This window comes from Phycodurus eques, chromosome 9 (genome assembly GCF_024500275.1).
Source record: "Phycodurus eques isolate BA_2022a chromosome 9, UOR_Pequ_1.1, whole genome shotgun sequence".
NCBI lineage: Eukaryota > Metazoa > Chordata > Actinopteri > Syngnathiformes > Syngnathidae > Phycodurus > Phycodurus eques.
Window position 1 is genome coordinate 24,948,092 of NC_084533.1, and position 23,802 is coordinate 24,971,893.

General features: G+C 43.4%; 5 protein-coding genes across 17 annotated transcripts in view; 3 read left to right on the plus strand and 2 right to left on the minus strand.

Annotated features, from left to right (window-relative positions):
• The first annotated feature begins 274 nt into the window (after window positions 1-274).
• LOC133408108 (cathepsin Z-like) lies at window positions 275-2,563 on the plus strand. Its single transcript, XM_061686607.1, has 6 exons — window positions 275-396; window positions 744-907; window positions 1,034-1,213; window positions 1,610-1,760; window positions 2,190-2,352; window positions 2,434-2,563. Exons 1-6 carry the CDS (start codon window positions 275-277, stop codon window positions 2,554-2,556), a joined length of 903 nt encoding a protein of 300 aa, XP_061542591.1. The 3' UTR covers window positions 2,557-2,563.
• Window positions 2,564-2,821: 258 nt separating this feature from the next.
• On the minus strand, window positions 2,822-4,764 carry LOC133408109 (transmembrane O-methyltransferase-like). Its single transcript, XM_061686608.1, has 3 exons — window positions 4,746-4,764; window positions 3,426-3,574; window positions 2,822-3,186 (listed from the first exon to the last, which is right to left on the minus strand). The coding sequence occupies exons 1-3, from the start codon at window positions 4,762-4,764 to the stop codon at window positions 2,875-2,877; spliced, it is 480 nt and encodes a 159-aa protein (XP_061542592.1). The 3' UTR covers window positions 2,822-2,874.
• On the plus strand, window positions 4,763-7,041 carry LOC133408110 (cathepsin Z-like). The gene is made up of 6 exons (XM_061686609.1): window positions 4,763-4,884; window positions 5,232-5,395; window positions 5,519-5,698; window positions 6,095-6,245; window positions 6,668-6,830; window positions 6,912-7,041. The coding sequence occupies exons 1-6, from the start codon at window positions 4,763-4,765 to the stop codon at window positions 7,032-7,034; spliced, it is 903 nt and encodes a 300-aa protein (XP_061542593.1). The 3' UTR covers window positions 7,035-7,041.
• Window positions 7,042-10,390: 3,349 nt separating this feature from the next.
• Window positions 10,391-15,191, minus strand: LOC133407691 (transmembrane O-methyltransferase homolog). Of its 6 annotated transcripts, none has more exons than XM_061685839.1 (5): window positions 15,124-15,191; window positions 13,924-13,973; window positions 12,666-12,965; window positions 11,105-11,301; window positions 10,391-10,824 (listed from the first exon to the last, which is right to left on the minus strand). In XM_061685839.1, the coding sequence occupies exons 3-5, from the start codon at window positions 12,925-12,927 to the stop codon at window positions 10,513-10,515; spliced, it is 771 nt and encodes a 256-aa protein (XP_061541823.1). In that variant the 5' UTR covers window positions 12,928-12,965; window positions 13,924-13,973; window positions 15,124-15,191; the 3' UTR covers window positions 10,391-10,512. The 6 variants fall into 6 exon arrangements, with proteins under 6 accessions (XP_061541823.1, XP_061541824.1, XP_061541825.1 ...); XM_061685840.1 differs by having other exon boundaries at window positions 13,924-13,969; window positions 15,124-15,170; XM_061685841.1 differs by having other exon boundaries at window positions 14,844-15,167.
• Window positions 14,602-23,802, plus strand: part of LOC133407680 (LIM and calponin homology domains-containing protein 1-like) — a 67,258-nt gene continuing 58,057 nt past the window's right edge. For 7 of the 8 annotated variants that reach the window (XR_009769207.1, XM_061685801.1, XM_061685796.1 and 4 more), the window contains exon 1: window positions 14,895-15,190. Coding sequence is in view for 7 of the 8 variants with exons in the window: in XM_061685801.1 (XP_061541785.1) it covers window positions 15,101-15,190 (90 nt within the window). In the remaining variant the exon portion in view is untranslated. Of the gene's footprint in view, window positions 14,659-14,894; window positions 15,191-23,802 lie in introns of those variants that run through there. The other variant, XM_061685797.1, reaches the window with a different exon arrangement.

Genomic DNA, 23,802 nt, shown 5'->3' on the forward strand with positions numbered 1-23,802 from the left:
ATAAGCGGTAATGAAAATGGATGGATGGATTTGCAACGTTATTTTCGCAAGAAACATCAAGTCGACGCATATGATTTGCTCGCGCGGGCCACGTAAATTGATGTGGCGGGCCGAATCTAGGCCCCGGGCCTTGAGTTTGACACCGGTGCTCGAGGCCTTCATGTGACTAATTGGAGCAATGACAGACTGGCTGTGGCTCCCAGGTGATGTCAAGCCCTAACGGCACATTCGGCAGTATTTATTCCGGGCTGCGTTGCCTTCCGATTCATTCAACATGCTTCTGCTGTTGTGTTTTGTCCTTTCGGTCGCACGGCCTGCCGTTTCGGCAGGAAAGGTTTTCAGCGAGAGGCCTCGCTGTTACCGGCCTGTCCCTCGGAAACCAGACTGGGGAGTCAAGTGAGTTCATTTTTGTTGTTGCTTCTGTGTTTTGCGGTTAGGGGTTGAAGTGGGTTTGCGGATTTTAAGAGTTTCAGGGGGGTCTAGGTCTGCACATGTGTCCAAAGAGGTAACCCTCTTGCGCAGGCAACAATCAGATTAGACCCGGGCACCTCACTCTGGAGCTGCAGTGTGCCAATGCCTGAACCAGAACTTGGAAAGTCCTTTTTGTCAGGTGGAAGTACAGTGGACAGCCGTTTTGCTCCAAGTGTTCACACTGCTTTGTTAAGTCGGGGCTCTGTTTGTCTTTGCTTTCTTTAACCGGTTGGTAAACTTTTGGTCACCTCCAAGCTCTCGTTCGCTCGCAGAACCGCACCTCGGCCACACGAGATCCTCAACCTGGTCCGGCTGCCGAAGACTTGGGACTGGAGAAACGTGAATGGCGTCAATTATGTCAGCGCGACCCGGAACCAGCACATCCCCCAGTACTGCGGGTCCTGCTGGGCCCACGGCAGCACCAGTGCCATGGCAGGTGAGGCGGCGAAAGTATTTCACCAATGTAGAAGTAGTGCCTAGTCGACGACAAGTAAGGACTCTGAAAACGTACACAAGTTGGCGACTTAAAGATTGCTAAAATTCCTGACTTGTTTCTTCACAGATCGCATCAACATCAAGCGTAGAGCGGCGTGGCCTTCAGCCTACCTGTCGGTCCAGCACGTGCTGGATTGCGCCGACTCGGGCACGTGTCACGGGGGCGACCACGGCGGCGTGTGGGCGTACGCCCACAAGAAAGGCATCCCGGACGAAACCTGCAACAACTACCAGGCCATTGATCAGAGTTGGTATCACAGATGATGAGATGTACCGGTGGTCCAGCAAGGCCTTCGCTGCTAGACTAAATCCTATCAGAAACTCTGCCCTACCGTTCCAATCTGGTCTTTTCGTTCCATGAAAATGTATTCATCAGTTTTTTCTTTTTTTTCTTTTGTCCAATCAGATTTCAGCCTCTGTGTTGCCATGTCAAGCTAATTATGACCAGGGCCTTCTGGATCAGTAGTGCTGGCCCATGTAACTTAAACTATATCAGTAATTGGGTTAAGTTGCGTTATTGGTTTCGAGACTACTAGGTCAGGGAAGGCCCAGATACAAAATGCATGACCTGCCACTGTACATCGATTTTGAGTTGTCCACTTTGTCTAATAACCCCCCCCTGTTGTGCATTTCCTGGGTGCAGAATGCCATCCTTTCAATGCCTGCGGGACGTGCGTGACTTTTGGGAAGTGCGACAAAGTGGCCAACTACACTCTGTGGAGAGTTGGCGACTACGGAGCCATCGCGGGGCGGGACACCATGATGGCGGAAATCTACACGAGAGGACCAATCAGGTTTTGACGTTTTCTGAAAAGCTCTCAAGGCCACGTGTCCAGAGTAGCTGTGAAATCTTCAACGACAAATGTTTTGAGTTTGTCTGATTGCTGTCAAAGCAAGTTTTACTTGCCAATGTCACAAAGACATCATTTGGGGATGAATTTCGATCTCTACCAAGTTGGAACTGCTGATTCAAGATGGATCATGCTAAATTTGGGAGAATTTTGTGTGTTGAAGGGACCCTTAAAAAATAATAATCAGCCCCCAAAGCCAGTTTTACTTGGCACCATTGAATTTTGCATGGCTAGATTGTCTGTCTGAAAATACACAGGAAGTGCTCACTTTTGGATGGAAGTGACCCTTTTCCTGGTGCCTTTTTCTTTTTTTTAAATTTATAAACTCAAAGTTCAGAGCTTGCCCATTTGCTCCCCTTTCCAATCATGCAGCTGCGCAATCATGGCCACAGAGAATCTAGACGTGTACACCGGTGGGTTGTACACGGAATACGTCGAGGATCCCGAGATCAACCACATAGTGTCGGTGGCCGGCTGGGGGGTGGAAAACGGCACTGAATACTGGATCGTACGCAACTCCTGGGGGGAGCCTTGGGTGAGCGGTCTCGTGTCTAAAAGTGCCCAGATGGCGGTGACGGCTTCGCTGTGATTTCTCTCGACTCGTCTTCCCCTTCAGGGCGAGAGTGGCTGGCTGAGGATCGTGACCAGTTCCTACAAAGGAGGTAGCGGCTTTCTCTACAACCTGGCTTTGGAGGAAGACTGCATGTACGGGGATGTTGTTGTACCAACAAAATATTAGATCTTGAAAAGAGAACATTTTAGTCTTGTATTTGTCATTCATTGAAAATAAAGTGATTTATAGAAAGCATTTTGATTTACTCCTTGTTCTTTTGAAAGTGGAAAGTTTGACCTGTTGTCGGCATCAAATTCAAAATGTGGGAATGTTTGCAAAATTATTTTGTGTAGTGTATTCAATTGACTGGAGAATAAAGGATTGGAAGTCTTTATTTTACACAATGTAGCAACTTGATTGCAATTTGGGGTTTGTAGGCAATTCTCTCCATTTTTGGCAGAAAATTGAATTCCCTTTTTACTTGGTTTCCTAAGGGAAGCATCGTCATGTGCGGTTCTTCTGGTAGAAGAGCTCTACCATCCCAGGAACCTGCGACTTGATGCTGTAGCAATCTGGTCTTGCGCTGATCAGTTCTTCCAGACTTTTGTCTCGCTGGTTCCTGATGATCAGAACTATGGAGCAGCCTGAGAGGCAGAGCAGACCCTCTCGCTCCAGAGCCAGCAGGTCCACAAGGTACTGCTGGGGATCGTGGTCCATGAGCACCAGGTTGAAGGCGTTTCCGGTCCCTGGAGCTGGTTCCATAAAAGGGTGCAGTGTCGGGATGGTGTTGCCTGAACTGCCTGTCAACACCTGGAACTACATGCATGCCATTTTGTCACTTTTTGCTTCACATTGACAATGAAGAGTTCCTTAAGAAGACTAGTCTGGAACTGGACATATTGGATTATTGGGTAGGCTATAGTAGTGTTAACCTGTACCATTTTTAGAGGGTTTTGCAGTAGTCATTAACCTGCAAAATTTTGATGTATACATATTTTAACCTGGGCAACTCTTGAGCAATTTATTTTGACAACTTTGATGAATGACTTTCGTACCTGCGACTGTTTGAAGCTCGCCACCAGGATGATCTCCTCCCCGAAGTCGGCCACCGCGGGGTCCTGCTCCACTGCGAGCAGCCTGCCGTTGGCGGGCTGTAGCAGTTCCAGCACCCGAGAGGGCCGCACCACCTTATCCAAGGCCTCCCCTAAGAAGACAACTTAACTGGTTCAAGATGATTTTTTTTTTTCATTTCCAAAGTAGTTTCACTTTTATTTTTGTCCTAAATTGTACATCTTTCTGAAAAATGTGTATGCAAGAAAATCAAAGGTTAAGCGTATACATTTCTGGCCACATTAATTTGCCTGCAATCTTGCGCTTTGAAAAACGTTGGTTACGCTCGACTCTACGCTGATGAGAAAGCCCACATTGTTTATATATTTGTAGCTATTAACATTTCGTTACTTATTTTTCTGTCCCAGTTTGAAGTGTGAGCGATACCAGGACACACAAGCTTACCAGAGTATTTTTTGTTGGGTTTTTTTCAAGCATGTTCCTATAGGCTGGGGGTGTCAAACAATTTTTGCTGCGGGCCACATCATCTTTATGGTTTTCCTCGGAGGGCCGTCATGACTGCGAACACGTACAGAAAATGTACAATTGCTTCATGGTATTACATATACACCCAGAAAAATGGATAAATAGCTATATTTCAAATCAGAAGCCAGTAAAATAATGTTAATTCAGTTTATTTTGAAATGCCGATCGGTCACAAAAATGTTTGCCATCAACGTTCTTAAAAGTGAAGACGATTTGCAATGTCGCCTGCCTCACAGTTCTGGGGACCGGGGTTCAAATCCCGGCCCCGCCTGTGTGCAGTTTGCATGTTCTCCCCGTGCCTGGGTGGGTTTTCTCCGGCCACTGCGGTTTCCTCCCACATCCCAAAAACATGCGTGATAGGTTGATTGACAACTCTAAATTGCCCGTAGGTGTGAATGTGAGTGCGAATGGTTGGTTGTTTCTATGTACCCTGCGATTGGCTGGCGACCGGTTCAGGGTGTACCCCGCCTCCCGCCCGAAGATAGCTGGGATAGGCTCCAGCGGCCCGCGACCCTTGTGAGGATAAGCGGTAATGAAAATGGATGGATGGATTTGCAACGTTATTTTCGCAAGAAACATCAAGTCGACGCATATGATTTGCTCGCGCGGGCCACGTAAATTGATGTGGCGGGCCGAATCTGGGCCCCGGGCCTTGAGTTTGACACCGGTGCTCGAGGCCTTCATGTGACTAATTGGAGCAATGACAGACTGGCTGTGGCTCCCAGGTGATGTCAAGCCCTAACGGCACATTCGGCAGTATTTATTCCGGGCTGCGTTGCCTTCCGATTCATTCAACATGCTTCTGCTGTTGTGTTTTGTCCTTTCGGTCGCACGGCCTGCCGTTTCGGCAGGAAAGGTTTTCAGCGAGAGGCCTCGCTGTTACCGGCCTGTCCCTCGGAAACCAGACTGGGGAGTCAAGTGAGTTCATTTTTGTTGTTGCTTCTGTGTTTTGCGGTTAGGGGTTGAAGTGGGTTTGCGGATTTTAAGAGTTTCAGGGGGGTCTAGGTCTGCACATGTGTCCAAAGAGGTAACCCTCTTGCGCAGGCAACAATCAGATTAGACCCGGGCACCTCACTCTGGAGCTGCAGTGTGCCAATGCCTGAACCAGAACTTGGAAAGTCCTTTTTGTCAGGTGGAAGTACAGTGGACAGCCGTTTTGCTCCAAGTGTTCACACTGCTTTGTTAAGTCGGGGCTCTGTTTGTCTTTGCTTTCTTTAACCGGTTGGTAAACTTTTGGTCACCTCCAAGCTCTCGTTCGCTCGCAGAACCGCACCTCGGCCACACGAGATCCTCAACCTGGTCCGGCTGCCGAAGACTTGGGACTGGAGAAACGTGAATGGCGTCAATTATGTCAGCGCGACCCGGAACCAGCACATCCCCCAGTACTGCGGGTCCTGCTGGGCCCACGGCAGCACCAGTGCCATGGCAGGTGAGGCGGAGAAAGTATTTCACCAATGTAGAAGTAGTGCCTAGTCGACAAGTAAGGACTCTGAAAACGTACACAAGTAGGCGACTTAAAGATTGCTAAAATTCCTGACTTGTTTCTTCACAGATCGCATCAACATCAAGCGTAGAGCGGCGTGGCCTTCAGCCTACCTGTCGGTCCAGCACGTGCTGGATTGCGCCGACTCGGGCACGTGTCACGGGGGCGACCACGGCGGCGTGTGGGCGTACGCCCACAAGAAAGGCATCCCGGACGAAACCTGCAACAACTACCAGGCCATTGATCAGAGTTGGTATCACAGATGATGAGATGTACCGGTGGTCCAGCAAGGCCTTCGCTGCTAGACTAAATCCTATCAGAAACTCTGCCCTACCGTTCCAATCTGGTCTTTTCGTTCCATGAAAATGTATTCATCAGTTTTTTCTTTTTTTTCTTTTGTCCAATCAGATTTCAGCCTCTGTGTTGCCATGTCAAGCTAATTATGACCAGGGCCTTCTGGATCAGTAGTGCTGGCCCATGTAACTTAAACTATATCAGTAATTGGGTTAAGTTGCGTTATTGGTTTCGAGACTACTAGGTCAGGGAAGGCCCAGATACAAAATGCATGACCTGCCACTGTACATCGATTTTGAGTTGTCCACTTTGTCTAATAACCCCCCCCTGTTGTGCATTTCCTGGGTGCAGAATGCCATCCTTTCAATGCCTGCGGGACGTGCGTGACTTTTGGGAAGTGCGACAAAGTGGCCAACTACACTCTGTGGAGAGTTGGCGACTACGGAGCCATCGCGGGGCGGGACACCATGATGGCGGAAATCTACACGAGAGGACCAATCAGGTTTTGACGTTTTCTGAAAAGCTCTCAAGGCCACGTGTCCAGAGTAGCTGTGAAATCTTCAATGACAAATGTTTTGAGTTTGTCTGATTGCTGTCAAAGCAAGTTTTACTTGCCAATGTCACAAAGACATCATTTGGGGATGAATTTTGATCTCTACCAAGTTGGAACTGCTGATTCAAGATGGATCATGCTAAATTTGGGAGAATTTTGTGTGTTGAAGGGACCCTTAAAAAATAATAATCAGCCCCCAAAGCCAGTTTTACTTGGCACCATTGAATTTTGCATGGCTAGATTGTCTGAAAATACACAGGAAGTGCTCACTTTTGGATGGAAGTGACCCTTTTCCTGGTGCCTTTTTTTTTTTAAATTTATAAACTCAAAGTTCAGAGCTTGCCCATTTGCTCCCCTTTCCAATCATGCAGCTGCGCAATCATGGCCACAGAGAATCTAGACGTGTACACCGGTGGGTTGTACACGGAATACGTCGAGGATCCCGAGATCAACCACATAGTGTCGGTGGCCGGCTGGGGGGTGGAAAACGGCACTGAATACTGGATCGTACGCAACTCCTGGGGGGAGCCTTGGGTGAGCGGTCTCGTGTCTAAAAGTGCCCAGATGGCGGTGACGGCTTCGCTGTGATTTCTCTCGACTCGTCTTCCCCTTCAGGGCGAGAGTGGCTGGCTGAGGATCGTGACCAGTTCCTACAAAGGAGGTAGCGGCTTTCTCTACAACCTGGCTTTGGAGGAAGACTGCATGTACGGGGATGTTGTTGTACCAACAAAATATTAGATCTTGAAAAGAGAACATTTTAGTCTTGTATTTGTCATTCATTGAAAATAAAGTGATTTATAGAAAGCATTTTGATTTACTCCTAATGCAGCCCTATGGGTGGCACAAGTCAGTGCAAACTGTAGGCCGGTCCCAAGCCCGGATAAATGCAGAGGGTTGTGTCAGGAAGGGCATCCGGCTTAAAACCTTGCCAAACAAATATGAGCGTTCATCCAAAGAATTCCATACCGGATCGGTCGTGGCCCGGGTTAACAACGTCCGCCACCGGCGCCGTCAACCTGCGGGGCGCCGTTGGAAATTCAGCTACTGTGGGTCGAAGTCAAAGAAGAAGAGGAGGTGGAAAGCGGGTTCTTCGGCAGAAAGAGAAGAGGAAAACACAGAGCCTAGAACTGAATGTGGGGACTTTGAATGTTGGGACTATGACAGGAAAATCTCGGGAGTTGGTTGACATGATGATGAGGAGAAAGGTTGATATATTGTGTGTCCAGGAGACCAGGTGGAAAGGTAGTAAGGCTAGAGGTTTAGGGGCAGGGTTTAAATTATTTTACCATGGTGTCGATGGGAAGCGAAATGGAGTCGGGGTTATTTTAAAAGAAGAGTTGGCTAAGAATGTCTTGGAGGTGAAAAGAGTATCAGATCGAGTGATGAGGCTGAAATTTGAAATTGAGGGTGTTATGTGTAATGTGTTTAGTGGCTATGCCCCACAGGTAGGATGTGACCTAGAGGTGAAAGAGAAATTCTGGAAGGACCTAGATGATGTAGTTCTTAGCATCCCAGACAGAGAGAGAGTCGTAATTGGTGCAGATTGTAATGGACATGTTGGTGAAGGTAATAGGGGTGATGAAGAAGTGATGGGTAAATACGGCATCCAGGAAAGGAACTTGGAGGGACAGATGGTGGTAGACTTTGCAAAAAGGATGCAAATGGCTGTAGTGAACACTTTTTTCCAGAAGAGGCACGAACATAGGGTGACCTACAAGAGCGGAGGTAGAAGCACACAGGTGGATTACATCTTGTACAGACGATGTAATCTGAAGGAGGTTACCAACTGTAAGGTAGTGGTAGGGGAGAGTGTGGCTAGACAGCATAGGATGGTGGTGTGTAAGATGACTCTGGTGGTGGGGAGGAAAATTAGGAAGACAAAGGCAGAGAAGAGAACCATGTGGTGGAAGCTGAGACAGGACGAGTGTTGTGCAGCTTTTCGGGAAGAGGTGATACAGGCTCTCGGTGGACGGCAGGAGCTTCCAGAAGACTGGACCACTGCACCCAAGGTGATCAGAGAAGCAGGCAGGAGAGTACTTGGTGTATCTTCTGGCAGGAAAGGAGAGAAGGAGACTTGGTGGTGGAACCTCACAGTACAGGAAATCATACAAGGAAAGAGGTTAGCTAAGAAGAAGTGGGACACTGAGAGGACCGAGGAGAGGCGAAAGGAATACATTGAGATGCGACACAGGGCAAAGGTAGAGGTGGCAAAGGCAAAACAAGAGGCATATGATGACATGTATGGCAGGTTGGACACTAAAGAAGGAGAAAAGGATCTATACAGGCTGGCCAGACAGAGGGATAGAGATGGGAAGGATGTGCAGCAGGTTAGGGTGATTAAGGATAGAGATGGAAATATGTTGACTGGTGCCAGCAGTGTGCTTGCTAGATGGAAAGAATACTTCGAGGAGTTGATGAATGAGGAAAATGATAGAGAAGGGAGAGTAGAAGAGGTAAGTGTGGTGGACCAGGAAGTGGCAATGATTAGTAAGGGGGAAGTTAGAAAGGCATTAAAGAGGATGAAAAATGGAAAGGCAGTTGGTCCTGATGACATTCCTGTGGAGGTATGGAAGCATCTAGGAGAGGTGGCTGTGAAGTTTTTGACCAGCTTGTTCAATAGAATTCTAGTGCGTGAGAAGATGCCTGAGGAATGGAGGAAAAGTGTACTGGTGCCCATTTTTAAGAACAAAGGTGATGTGCAGAGCTGTGGCAACTATAGAGGAATAAAGTTGATGAGCCACACAATGAAGTTATGGGAAAGAGTAGTGGAGGCTAGACTCAGGACAGAAGTGAGTATTTGCGAGCAACAGTATGGTTTCATGCCTAGAAAGAGTACCACAGATGCATTATTTGCCTTGAGGATGTTGATGGAAAAGTACAGAGAAGGTCAGAAGGAGCTACATTGTGTCTTTGTAGATCTAGAGAAAGCCTATGACAGAGTACCCAGAGAAGAACTGTGGTACTGCATGCGGAAGTCTGGAGTGGCAGAGAAGTATGTTAGAATAATACAGGACATGTACGAGGGCAGCAGAACAGCGGTGAGGTGTGCTGTAGGTGTGACAGAAGAATTTAAGGTGGACGTGGGACTGCATCAGGGATCAGCCCTGAGCCCCTTCCTTTTTGCAGTGGTGATGGATAGGCTGACAGATGAGGTTAGACTGGAATCCCCGTGGACCATGATGTTTGCAGATGACATTGTGATCTGCAGTGAAAGCAGGGAGCAGCTGGAGGAACAGTTAGAGAGATGGAGGCATGCACTGGAAAGAAGAGGAATGAAGATTAGCCGAAGTAAAACAGAATATATGTGCATGAATGAGAGGGCTGGTGGGGGAAGAATGAGGCTACAGGGAGAAGCGATAGCAAGGGTGGAGGACTTTAAATACTTAGGGTCAACCGTCCAGAGCAATGGTGAGTGTGGTCAGGAAGTGAAGAAACGGGTCAAAGCAGGTTGGAACGGGTGGAGGAAGGTGTCAGGTGTGTTATGTGACAGAAGAGTCTCTGCAAGGATGAAGGGCAAAGTTTATAAAACTGTAGTGAGGCCAGCCATGATGTATGGATTAGAGACAGTGGCACTGAAGAGACCACAGGAAGCAGAGCTGGAGGTGGCGGAAATGAAGATGTTGAGGTTCGCTCTTGGAGTGACAAGGTTGGATAAAATTTGAAATGAGCTCATCAGAGGGACAGCCGAGGTTTGATGTTTTGGAGACAAAGTTAGAGAGCGCAGACTTCAATGGTTTGGACACGTCCAGAGGAGAAATAGTGAGTATATTGGAAGAAGGATGATGAGGATGGAGCTGCCAGGCAAGAGAGCTCGAGGAAGACCAAAGAGAAGGTTGATGGATGTCGTGAGGGAAGACATGATGGCAGTTGGTGTTCGAGAGGAGGATGCAGGAGATAGGCTTACATGGAAAAGGATGACGCGCTGTGGCGACCCCTAACGGGACAAGCCCAAAGGAAAAGAAGAAGATTTTGATTTACTCCATGTTCTTTTTAAAGTGGAAAGTTTGACCTGTTGTCGGCATCAAATTCAAAATGTGGGAATGTTTGCAAAATTATTTTGTGTAGTGTATTCAATTGACTGGAGAATAAATGATTGGAAGTCTTTATTTTACACAATGTAGCAACTTGATTGAAATTTGGGGTTTGTAGGCAATTCTCTCCATTTTTGGCAGAAAATTGAATTCCCTTTTTATTTGGTTTCCTAAGGGAAGCATCGTCATGTGCGGTTCTTCTGGTAGAAGAGCTCTACCATCCCAGGAACCTGCGACTTGATGCTGTAGCAATCTGGTCTTGCGCTGATCAGTTCTTCCAGACTTTTGTCTCGCTGGTTCCTGATGATCAGAACTATGGAGCAGCCTGAGAGGCAGAGCAGACCCTCTCGCTCCAGAGCCAGCAGGTCCACAAGGTACTGCTGGGGATCGTGGTCCATGAGCACCAGGTTGAAGGCATTTCCGGTCCCTGGAGCTGGTTCCATAAAAGGGTGCAGTGTCGGGATGGTGTTGCCTGAACTGCCTGTCAACACCTGGAACTACATGCATGCCATTTTGTCACTTTTTGCTTCACATTGACAATGAAGAGTTCCTTAAGAAGACTAGTCTGGAACTGGACATATTGGATTATTGGGTAGGCTATAGTAGTGTTAACCTGTACCATTTTTAGAGGGATTTGCAGTAGTCATTAACCTGCAAAATTTTGGTGATGGATACATATTTTAACCTGGACAACTTTTCAGCTCATTACAGTGGTCTTATTTTAACCTGGGCAACTCTTGAACAATTTATTTCGACAACTTTGAATGACTTTCGTACCTGAGACGGTTTGAAGCCCGCCACCAGGATGATCTCCTCCCCGAGATCGGCCACCGCGGGGTCCTGCTCCACCGTGAGCAGCCTGCCGTCGGCGGGCAGCAGACTCAGCAGGAGCACTGAGCTGTAGCCGCAATGCGTCCCCAGTTCCAGCACCCGAGAGGGCCGGACGCGCCGCACCACCTTATCCAAGGCCTCCCCTAAGGAGGCAACTTAACTGCTTAAGGATGTTTTTTTTTTTATTTCCAAAGTAAGTAGTTTCACTTTTATTTGTGTCCTAAATCGTACATCTTTCTGAAAAATTTGCAAGAAAATCAAAGGTAAGCATATAAATCTCTGGCCGCATTAATTTGCCTGCTATTTTGCTCTTTGAAAAACGTTGGTTACGCTCCACTCTACGCCGATGAGAAAGCCCACATTGTTTATATATTTGTAGCTTTTAACATTTTTGTTTTTCTGTCCTAGTTTGAAGTGTGAGCGGTCTCTGAACACACCGTGTTTTTCCCTTTGCTTCTCCTGACACAGCCATTAACCGTTTGCGCAGCAAACTACAGTTAAATGGTAAAGGGACTGCACTTACAATATATAGTGCTTTATTTACACCATCACTGTACCCAAAGCCTCACAATCACCCATGCAAGGCCTCGTCTTGCCCGAGGACGCTTTAACGTGGACAGTCGGAGCCGGGATTCGAACCGGCGACCTTTCGGTCGCTGGACGACGCACTCTATCAACTGAGCCGCACCCACCTCACAATAAACAAAGAGGCTTCAAGCTGTTTACTTCCACAGTTGAAATTTACTGCCACACTAAGCGTAAACCATAAAAATAATTACACGTGTATTTCAAACTATAGCTTCGCATTCGGAATTTGAACTCAAATGGTGGAACAATACATTTAGACAGATAATATTCACAGCCATGTATTCTTTATCCTCTTGGAAAAAAATGACTTAATATTACAGCATCTTACTGAGACCCTTACAGTAGAAGAAATTTCTTCTCTGCATCTACATGACTGTTCAGTATTATATTGCCTCACGGTGGCCAAGGCGGGCACACCGGGAGCACAATGAATTGGATTGCAGCATTAAATCATGATGCAAAAACTGTTTTATTCTTTACATTCTATTTATGTTATTACTCAGTTTTTATAAAATACAATATTAACGAGTGCTATTTTTCCTCATTAAAAGCATGTTTCGTTTTGTTTTGTTTTTTGAGGACCTGGGACGGATTAATGGCATTTCCATTCATTTCAATGGGGTAAGATGATTTAAGATACAAGTGTTTTGCATCACGAGCGGGGTCAAAGAACATATTGAAGTCGTATCTCAAAGCATCATGTGGTTCCTAGTTGGAACCAAGATACTATGACATGGCGCCAAAGCAATACTTATACAGAGCTTTAGCCTGAGCAGAAAAAAAGTGCCTAAGTACATTTTTCATCAAATTAATAGTGGATAGGATAACACAAAAATCTGCGAATAGGGGAATCTGCGAGTAGAATTGCAAATATGCAGGGTAACCCTGTATTTACATTTGAACAGGCGCGCACACTGACCAATCTGCGGGCCGACTGAGGCGGAGGCGTGCGTCTCCGCGTAGAGGTCAAAGGTCTCCAGAACGCTGCCGGCGTCGCCGTGGATGCAGCGGGAGAAGACGAAGGCGTGCGTGCTCTTGGCGCAGGCGCGTCCCCGCAGCAGCCGCCGCATCCTGTCCAACGCGCCACGCCAGAACTTGGCCACTCGGACGCGATGGCGACCCAACACCAGCAAGACGGCGGGAAGCAGCGGCAATGACACCGCCATCAACCAAGAAGACATTTGACGGGACCGTCAAAATGTTTTCGAGTCTCCAAAAACTGCAGAGGAATGAATGATGACAAGACATATCATAGAAAAGTGACTTTTTAATGGCTTGTTTCCTTGCTACAATGCATTTCACCTCCCGCAATGCCATCAGAAACGTTTTCCCTTCTCAATTTTTTTTTTCTTGCATCGTTTCCCCACTTTGTTTAAGATCATCAAACAAATGTAAATATCAGACAAATATAACCCTTAACACAATGCAGTTTTTAAACGGTATTAATATTTACTTTTCAAAGCTGCCTGGCCCTGTGTGAAAAGGTAATGCCCCCCTTGTAAGATTACAAATTAGCTGTGGCTAATCACATTTTTGGGTTACTGTACCTTTATGTGACACATTTGTTTGATGATATTAAACAAGGTGGATAAACTATGCCAAAAAAAAGAATAAGAATTTGAGAAAGGGACAAATACTTTTTCATGGCACCATATCACGAGACTTTTGTGGAACAAAGCTACATTAGTGCCTTGCGATATGAGTGACCTGTGCTGAAAATGTAAAAATAAAAAAAAAATCATTATAAAATACACTTCAATATTAAAATTAACTGGCAAGTATTTCAGAAATAATTTGCAAAAGAAAAAAAATAATAAAAGGCACATTAGAAAGGAAGGAATACATTGAACAAGTTATTTGCATCTAGTTAAATTTTGGCTCCCTCACTCGACCAACGAAGGTATTTTCCTTTTTTTAAAATCCAGAACCAAAGAAACAGAAGTACTGTCGAGTATATATTCCTTTAATAGAACTAAAATTTGTTAACATTAATATACAATACAAACATTAACTACCAGAATTAAGGGGAAATTGCCACTGCTTGTTGGAAAACTAACATATTTGCAGGTCGAACTAGTGAAGATTGCTGACAGAATTACAAAAACGAAAGAGAAAAAAAACCCACACATTTAAATGCATTTTTAAGATGCAAAATAGTAGTGCTGCTGTACACTTACCAAGCTGCAGAGTGGGCGTGTGTCCTGCCAGGCACAGACGCAACAGCTGACTGACAAACACACCACGATCACGCACAGAAAACACACGAAAGTCAACCACTTCACTCTTGTTGCTGGTATCCAGGATGCCTGGACGCCATTGAGCAACTCACAGACACTTTTATATATATATAAAAGAAACACGATAATGCTCACTTTTGACTCAGGAAATTATGTTATGATTGATTTTTGTTGTTTGTTATTGATTCTTTTGAAGTTTGCACACGGCGGCGTCCCGTCAGTACGACTGAATGAAGAGAGCCAAAAAGAGGCTATACAATCCCAGTAAATCCGGTTCTACTTCACAATAAGAGCATGGTTTGGTCTTTTGAGTCAATTTACAGGTAAACAGTGGCTTCCTTTATGTTACTATCCCCGCCCCACCTGGCTTCTGGCACACCAATAAGAGCGAGAGTTGCTTTGATCACGCGTTGAGAGACAGCCAGCGGTCAGAAAAGGCTTTATTATTTGTTAAATTATTTTTTTAAATTTGTATTGTGAACTTGATACAACATATATTATACTGCTACCACTTAATCTGATTACTTTAGTAATAATAAAAATAATAAACTAATAAAATGCTGCGAGACACCAGGTGACCATGGTGATCCAATCAGCTTGGAGGAAACATTTTAAATGCATGGAAAAGGTGCTAGTTCAACGAAACGGTTGACTCCGAAGTTTAAGAAATACGAAGTACGTTTTATCGCAACACCACACGATAAATGTACTATTTACACGGTATAAAGTCGTTATCTCGCGCTAGACCGTCCAACGTTTTTATTACGTGAAATCACCAAGAGACACAGTTGGCTGTGGAAAAAAAATAAATGGCCACCTGCGCTTTGCTTTATTTTGACTCAGTTCGTCAGCCTACCTACCGGAACCAGTGTAGCTGACTGGGACGAGCTTTTTGTTATCTCTCCTCCTCCACCGCCGCACACTCTCCGTGGAGCTCAACCGGAGGGTAGCCACCGTGGCTCGAGGCTCTCGCCGGTGCTGCTACTGCGACATAACCGCCACAGGCCGACTATAACTCGGAATAACGACGCTAGCGACCAGCTTCAATTCATTTTTTTTTTTTTGTTGTTGTCAATTTTTGTTGACAGAACTGTCACAGGCACAACACCGCTCGGGAATGGCAAGTCCGGAGGCACACACCGGACAGTCGCATCAGTATCTGCCGGTGGCCGCGTCCGCTTTCCGGGAGGCGCAGAAATGGATCGAGGTGAGCAAATTGTTGGAGGTTTTTCTTTTCAGTTGGCATCCTCTCGCCTTACATCATCACCGCCTCGTCACCTGTTCAAAGGTGACGTGCAGTGACATTTATATTGGGTAAAGAAAAGAAAAGAAAAAAAAAAGTAGTGTTTCTCACGCTTTCTTGAGCCAAGGTACATATTTGACATTAGAAAAAAAAATGTCACTGAACGTATTTATACTAAAATAATGGTGATCTCGTCGAATTTACTCACAAATTGACTTGGTGTGAAATGTCGGCATGTTGACTTGAACACAAAGCTATTATTCTGTTGCAGTAACGGTAACAGGTGGCTCCACAGATTGCAGATGCAATGTTGCATTTACACTGCATGGTTCAATTGACACAATTCCTTTGATTTTGCTCGCGTGAGGCACAGCTCAGATATGGATTGGGAAATGTTTTTTTTTTTTTTTTTTTTTTAAATCATCCACTGAGTCAGATTTACACCTTTTGCAAAATGGATAAGCATCTGTCATCTGCCAATTTGAATGCAACCTTTTTTTTTTTTTTTTTTTAACTTTACAAAAATCTCAGGCACATCACCAAACCGAAATGTCACAACAAATATATTGGTAAAAGGGTGATGACGATGGACGCCTGGTGATCAGCTATTAATTAATGAGCTAATCTGACACTAACCAGCGTCTGAAAGATGAAGGTACACCTCGTTGATGTTTTTTATCTTTGAGCTGCAAACCTTGCATGTAGCGTTTGTCTTTTTTTCCGATTTCATCAAAAAGATAATTCACATGTAATCATCTTTTGGAGCTACTTCTGTGATTTAATTTTTTTTATTGTTCTTTTTTTTATTTAATTGTATTTTTTTTTTCGCTCAACAAGGCAAGCCTCAGCCCTCGTCCGTATCACAGAAAATAATAAACCTTTATTGAAAATATAATTTTAAAAAAGGCACGCTGTATTTGACAGTTTCACTTGCCAAATAATTTAGTTCGAGTCTAAGTCAAATCGTGTCTCGTGAATGCCAAGTCTAAGTCAAGTCGAGCCATAAGTTTTAGCCAAGCAAGTCGACTCGAGTCCAAGTCATGTGACTCGAGTCCCCCACCTTTGCGCTGAACTATACCAGCTAGACTACTTTTCCCAACCTGTATGATACATCGCAATATTTTGCCACGGGTGACAATAATATCCTGATACAGCTGTTTTCCCGGATGTCGGACAGTACCGATATCTGATGTTAGCCTTTCAGTACGAGTTTAACAGTTAGTTTTATTAAAAAACTGTACATGATAAATTGGGGGGGGGGGGGGGGGGGGAACTACAATATGTTGCAATATCTATACGGCCAAACTTAATGACATCAATATAATGACCTGTACAAAGAAATTAATGATAAAGACAAACATGAATCAATAAGCCTCTATGAACAGATAAAAATAGACCGCAATTTGGACCCGTAGCCCAAATTTGTGCGCCGCTGCTTTTGAATAATCCTCGAGTGGAGCATAAATGAGCGAGACAGCTCCACGATAATGAGATATGATCCATATTTGAAGTGTGCAAGTCGAAACAATGAGCGCATCATGTGGAATGGATTTTTGCTTCATTGCAAGGCCGGCCCAACAATCGGCACACAAGCGCCGTTTTGTTTCCCGTCGTGGAGAATTTCAGTGACAGCAACTCGTCGCTTTTGACTTGTCGGACCACTCAGTCAGTCCGCTGCATGAAAACTCTGATGAATGGCTTATTATCTGTTTTATTGTTGTTGTTCTTGGGCGGAATGCAGCCGCAGCTTTGTGAGGTGACACAAAAGACTGGCATATCTGATAAATGCCTCATTTCAAATGATTGAGTTAACGCAGTGGGGCCACAGCTAGGTATTTGGAGGCCTCTTTTTCAACCCCCCCACCCCAAATCCCTTACACGTTATCTTCTCATTAAACACTGAACAAAATGATCACTGTTATTAGTATCACAATATTGCTGAAGCAAATGCATCAGGGTTTTGCTTATGGGAGTGGCACAAGTCAAAACAATGCGTCCATTGGCACAACAAGCACTAAAACAACAACGGTCAAACTATTTACAAAATACAGTATATATAAAAATATACAAATATGAGACCAAAAAGCACACATTTTAGGGGAAAACTAATGGGTTGAAACTATGCACATATTGAGGGGAAAAATGAATCTTATACAAATAAAATTAAAAAAATACCATGACAAAAATATTAGGAAATACAAAACTACTATCACAAAATATTAGAAAATGATGCAAAATATTGAAGAAAAAATATTAGCATTAAAATAAAAGTCCATTAGTAGAAATATACAAATATCAGACAAAATATTGTAACTAACACAATCTGGAAATAGAAAATAATACATGTGAAAAAAGTATTAGAAAATACTATCCATCCATTCATCCATTTTCTGTACCGCTTATCCTCACTAGGGTCACGGGTGTGCTGAAGCCTATCTCAGCTAAATGCGGGCAGGAGGCGGGGTACACGCTGAACTGGTTGCCAGCCAATCAGGGCACATATAAACAACCATTCGGACTCACATTCACACCTACGGGCAATTTGGAGTCTTCAATCAACCTACCATGCATGTTTTTGGGATGTGGGAGGTAACCGGAGTGCTCGGAGAAAACCTACGCAGGCACGGGGGGAACATCCAAACTCCACACAGGTGGGGCCGAGATTTGAACCGCTCACCGTGCCGCCTAGAAAATACTAATCAGACAAAAATATTAATTCAAAATACAAAAAAAACAAAATTTGAAAGAGAACTATGAGAACAAAATGTAAAAAAAAAAAGCTATATAAAGACATTGTTGGAAAAATATTAAAACTAATATAACAAATTGAATAGAAATAGATTAGACCAAATACACATTTATCTGAAAAAATGTGCAAATACCAAATGAAATATTGGAAGACCACAAAATGAACAAAATATTATATGAAAAATACACACGTATTGAACAAAAATATTAAATAATACAAAACGGATAATATAAGTTGATTAATACACAAAAATATTTTTAAAACAATTATAGGAAACAATTATTAGATGAAAATACAATAAATAAAAGTATCACCATCACCAGGCTTACCTTCTACTATATTTCATAGTACCAGATAATGTGCACCTAAGTGTCTTCATCGCCTTCTCTCTCTTCTACTGTTTGAATTTTTTCATAAATCAACCACTACTATTGTCAGAGCAGCTAAATATGGGAGCAACAATAATAAAAGTTTCAAACGGTAACCGGAATAATGCCTGTGATTATTCTCATTATTCTTGGTCATTATATTCTCATGGCATTAAACCGATCACAACTGGACTGTTCTGGTTGTCTTAGAAGACGTTTCCCATCTCATCCGAGCAGGCTTCATCAGTTCATGCAAAGCTAGGTAGGACATGCTAGGTAGGACCGCACTAGCCTGCTCGGCTAAGCGGCGTAACGTCTTCTGAGACAACCAGAACAGTCCAATTGCGATTGATTCAGTGCCTTGACAATAACTGCATTAATCAGTAAACATACTTTGAAGGATTTTTTTGTTTTGTTTTACTTTTATTAGATTTTATTTCAGTGTAGATACCCAACTTGTGTGTTTACTGGGCAAGTTTAATATGAGTCTGTTCCATTTACATCAATGACAATACTGTAATTCGATAGAAGATTGGTTGTTTTCGCAGACCCTTCACTCCTCACAAAAGAAAGTCTTCCTCCAAAGTTTGAGCCATCATTTCATCAAACTCCTGGGAGGCTTGTTGGTATCTTCCAAAGGGCTTCTGTTGACCTTGAATCAGAGGGATCAGTGCATAGAGCTGAATGGGTAACTGATAGCGCAATCACGTCGTTGTTCTTCTCTCACTCTTCCCCCCGTTGGGCAAGGAGGGGGCTAGTATCATTGGCCACCTGGTAACGCTCACTGGCTCACCCGAGGGAATCAGAGGCAAGTCACTGTAAATGAATGAAGGGATAGATACATGTAACGAGGCCTTCTCATTCAGGATCTGCTTATTTTTCTTCTGCTGTGTCATGGATCATACCACGATCCGAGACTTTGCGTCACCAAAAGTTAATAGTTTTTCGGATGCGTTTTACGCAAAGATCCAGCACAATTACAGTATCGAAGCAGTTAACAGGAGAGCTGGCTTTTGTCCACCTCTGATACTACAGTAAAAAGACCATGCCGTGCCGCGAATAGCTAAGAAAATGCGAGTAGTTTACACCCTCGCTCCCAAAATGTTTAGAATCGCCTATATTTGTAGTTTAAACTGTAAAAATACCACAAACTATGATCCCAAAACAGTTTATCATTCCAAACTCATGTGAAGTGCATCCGCATGTGGCAAAAACCTTTTAACGTTCACTAACAACCCAGGCTAATCTTAGCTTTTCCCAGACAGACTGTACAAAATCTGCCTCTCAGTCAAGCTGTATCACTTCAACATACTTCCTTGACACCGAGTACTGTTTAGGCTTTGGGAGCATCTTGTGGCATCCTAAGGTGTTTCAGAACGTGCACAACAACTGGAAATACATGAGAGGAGTTTTTAAGGCGATAGCTGACGATAGGTTCTTCTGGAAACCAAAAACAAAAATAGTTGAATTCTTGACCCATGAATATGCAGGGGATTACAGTACCTCAGAAAGCAGAGAATTGCCGGATCGACATCCTTGTTCATGCCGTTCCTAGGGGTCAGGGACCTGGAAAAATCCTGACGTTTTATAGGCAGTATAATCCAAATGAGAGTGTAAATGTTTACCGTTTATGCAGTTTATGCTTTAGCTACCTGTATCAAATAATGTTGAAAAAATGAAAACTGTGATGCTTTTCAAGTCAAGTCCTGCACTGTGAGGCAGCGCGCCTATTTGTCTTCTACAAGCAGCTTCCTTTAATCATCATGTCAGTATTTGTCTTTTAGCTCCTCTGAACTGTTGATGAGACGAGGCAGGAGTTCAGTTTAGCTTGATTGATTTGATCGTTGTCTGATTGAGGGCTTGCATGAAGACGATCGTATTTGACGTTTCCTCTCTGCATCTTCTGTGATCTGTCAGGATTTTCTTCTCGGGTTTAGAAAGGATCTCTTGAGTTAAGGAGCCAATCCCAATTCTACCCCTTAGCCCTTACCCTTCGTCTTTCCCATCCTTCAGCCCTCTGTTTGGAGGGCAAAGATGAAGGGTTAAGAACATGCCCTTAAGGAATTGGGACGACACTTGAATGCCGCCACGTCATCACCCCTCGCCGCATACTGGCTTTGTCGTAGGCAGACGCGACAATTGTTTACCAATTCCAAGATGCCATTTTGTGTCAAATGAATGTTATTATTATAGATTACTTTTTGAAATTCAAATGTGTCTGGAAGTTTATGGGTATATGCATTTTGTAAAGGTCAATGGTATTTTGAAGTTGTTTGTTTTCCACCGCATGAGGTGCAAAACTTTCTATATTTCATTTTTAGGAACACATTTTTATAGAAGGAACACATTTGGACCAAATGTTTTTGCCACAGTCTCATGTCGCTTCTGTTCATATTCCTATAGAAGGACCTTGAATTGGATTTTGCGTCTGCTGTCTTTTTGCACCAGCTGTGGTTGTTGTTCTGGAGTGCTGTGTGCCGCTGTAATTAGGCGGTTGTCTTATGGTATCCTTGTGGAGGAAAATGCGTTCGATTATTACATTGGCCTCGTGTGTGTTTCCATAAAGTAAAACAATGTCAGACCAGGATATGTCCTGGCTAACAGCTTCACGACAATGAAATACTGCATTACGATTGATTATAGGCGACAGCTAAACTATATGGAAAGCGAACGTCACAGTACTTGAAGCGACATTACTAGTGATGCTAGATGAGGTACATAGCTTCTGAATGTGAGTTAACTGCCTGAAAATTCTGTCTAATTGTTCATATAATGCACTACATTGTAGTGAAGTCTGTTTGCTGTGATTTTGCCACCTTGGTCTGACAGTAGACAAGCAACACGCAAGCTTGTTATAACTAGCCGTTTACCAACCAACCATTCAAAACGTGGCTGATATTTATGTTGATTGAAAACACGACTGTCATTAGTATATGAATATCAATAATTATGCTTGCGTCTATTTATGTACTTCCTTCTTTGTCTGTTCCGTCGTCTTGTAAGCAAGCTCTTTGTCAGTCAGCGGACATAAGGGGTATATGTAGCCCGACGTCTTATGCCTACCCCCAAGCCTTACGGAGAATTGGGACACCTTTTTGTTCCCGACCGTGAATGTGTAAAACCAAGGGATAATGGGTGAAATTGAGGGCTAATGGGTATATTTGCGGTTGTCTCAATTTACACTGCAGGTCTAAAGTGACCAATTTGTCTAGTTACATGTATTTGTGTTTGTATCACTTGTGCACTAAATTAGCTTTTTTTTCCTTTTTTTTTTTTTTCATTGATTGCCGTATTTGGGTCACATCAGGCTCAGGGCCCAATTCATATATGATTTTTGGCCCCCCACATTTGGAATAGGTCCAATGACGAATTTAAGCTATCCCATTCGATGTTTTTTTTCTGAATTCTGATATGTGTGAGAAAAAGGAATTCTCACTGTGTCACACGAATCATGTAATGTAAATTGGATTGCATCTTGTGAAGTTTGGGGAAGAAAAAAAACGGCGAAGAACAATAAACTGTAATTTAGGGTGGTTTTAACATCACTTTTTCCTAATCCTTTTCAGACTTTCCCCAAATCACAGAGCCAGCGGTACAGATTCGCAGTGGCTGAACAATGCAACAGAATGAACCCATGCTTAGTCGTGGTATGAAATTCGTGAATTAGCTTATTTGCATTTTTCTTTATTTTTGTAATTTATTTATTTGTATTTATTTTTTTAGGGCTACCTATCCTCCATTATTCACTGAAAAACTTGCCTGTTCTCTGTTATTGTGTTCAGGCCAAAGTCATCTCACAGAAAATTATTGCCTTGGGGCCACCTGGTGCCAAGCATCATTGTTGAATTGAGGGGAGGCGCTTCATTTAGTCGCGACGCAGCTTTGGCCCATACCAAAAAGTCATTTGCCACCATCTTATGGCATCTATAGGCAATTACAAACTTTTTTGTCTGGGCCTCAGTTAATTTTGGATTTTAATTAATTATTGTTAGTCGACATTGACATTGACTGTACATTTCGATTTAAATCAGGGTTGAAAGAAATGGTTATGACAAAGCTAAGGCAGGGGTTTGACTGGTGGATTACCGTAATTTCTTGTGTATAATATGTTCTGGAGTATAATACGCACTCCCCACAATTGACCTCCTGCAGCAGGAATTGCCTTCTACCTATGTATAATACGTACCATTGATTTGCTGGTATCCATATTAAAGTTTTATCCCTGTTTTATCAGATTTTTCAAATCAATATTCTGCTCCGTGTGCATGTGCTGACGTTCGTGTTTCTTCCTCACCGTCCATTTCTACTCGAGTTCTCATTAGCAAAGAACAAAAGCGGTGATGGAATCAATGCTCAATCATACGGTGAGTGTAACAGCAACGTGACAAGTGGTTGACATCTTGGTGGAATTTTCTAAAAAACATTAAATGAGAATTTCAAATGCCTCTGAAATCCTCCATAACAAGTCATTTCAAGAAAAGCAAAAAATAATGGCTAAAGTACATGACCTACTTTACTGCTCTTCAGATGAATTATACCACATTTGTGCTATTTAAGTCTAGTTTTTTAGGGCAAGTAGTTACACAACAACATCACTGTTCATTTTTAGGGGGGCCAGATTAGAGAATACTTTGGAATTTCGTCCTGCATGAGCTGAATGGTGGAAATCTTTGACTGAAACTTGTCAGCTAATTGGGGAAGAGTATTGACATTCCATCTCAGTTTAGTACTGTATATTCCCTAACTCCCTGGCAACTGTTAATATTGAAAAAGTCAAGCATCATTGGGCCTCATTTACTAACGGTGCATATCCACGTTTGACGCACAAATCACCATGTCTGTACTTGTTTCTGTCCGTACTCTGCGAACAGGTGTGGAACCTCCTCAGACCATGCGTACGCACAAATAACGCAGGATCAGCTATTGAAAATATATCACACATCTTTTACCCAACCTGTACAACATATTGAAACTGCAGTCATTTCTAAAAATATTCATAACCACTTTGGCGTTAACTCAAACCAGGAATTTGATAATGGGTTGACTCTCCTGAATACAATGAAAAGCACACTTATCATCACTTTTACCCTCGTCCCATTCAAGCGCTTGGACGGTAGGATATGTGCTTTTATGTGTCCGTCGCCTGCTGTCCGCGTGTGCGGCTAACGTTAATAGTCAATGAGGAAGTGCGATCAGATTGATCGCATTTCCTAGTTTTTTCAAGGCTTCAGTATTATTTCTAATCCCAACAATAATCTGATTTATATAATTTTCTGTAATTCCTCATGTGACAATGTGATAGTAGTTTTTACTTCTTCTCAATCCTTTTTGAAATTGCATTTTCTTTTTCATGTTACTTTTCCCCCCTTTATTTTTTTCACTGGTGTTTTTTATTACCTTTATTATTATTTTTGTTTTAATTGCACATAGAAATGAACAGTAATGATTAGTTAAATTTC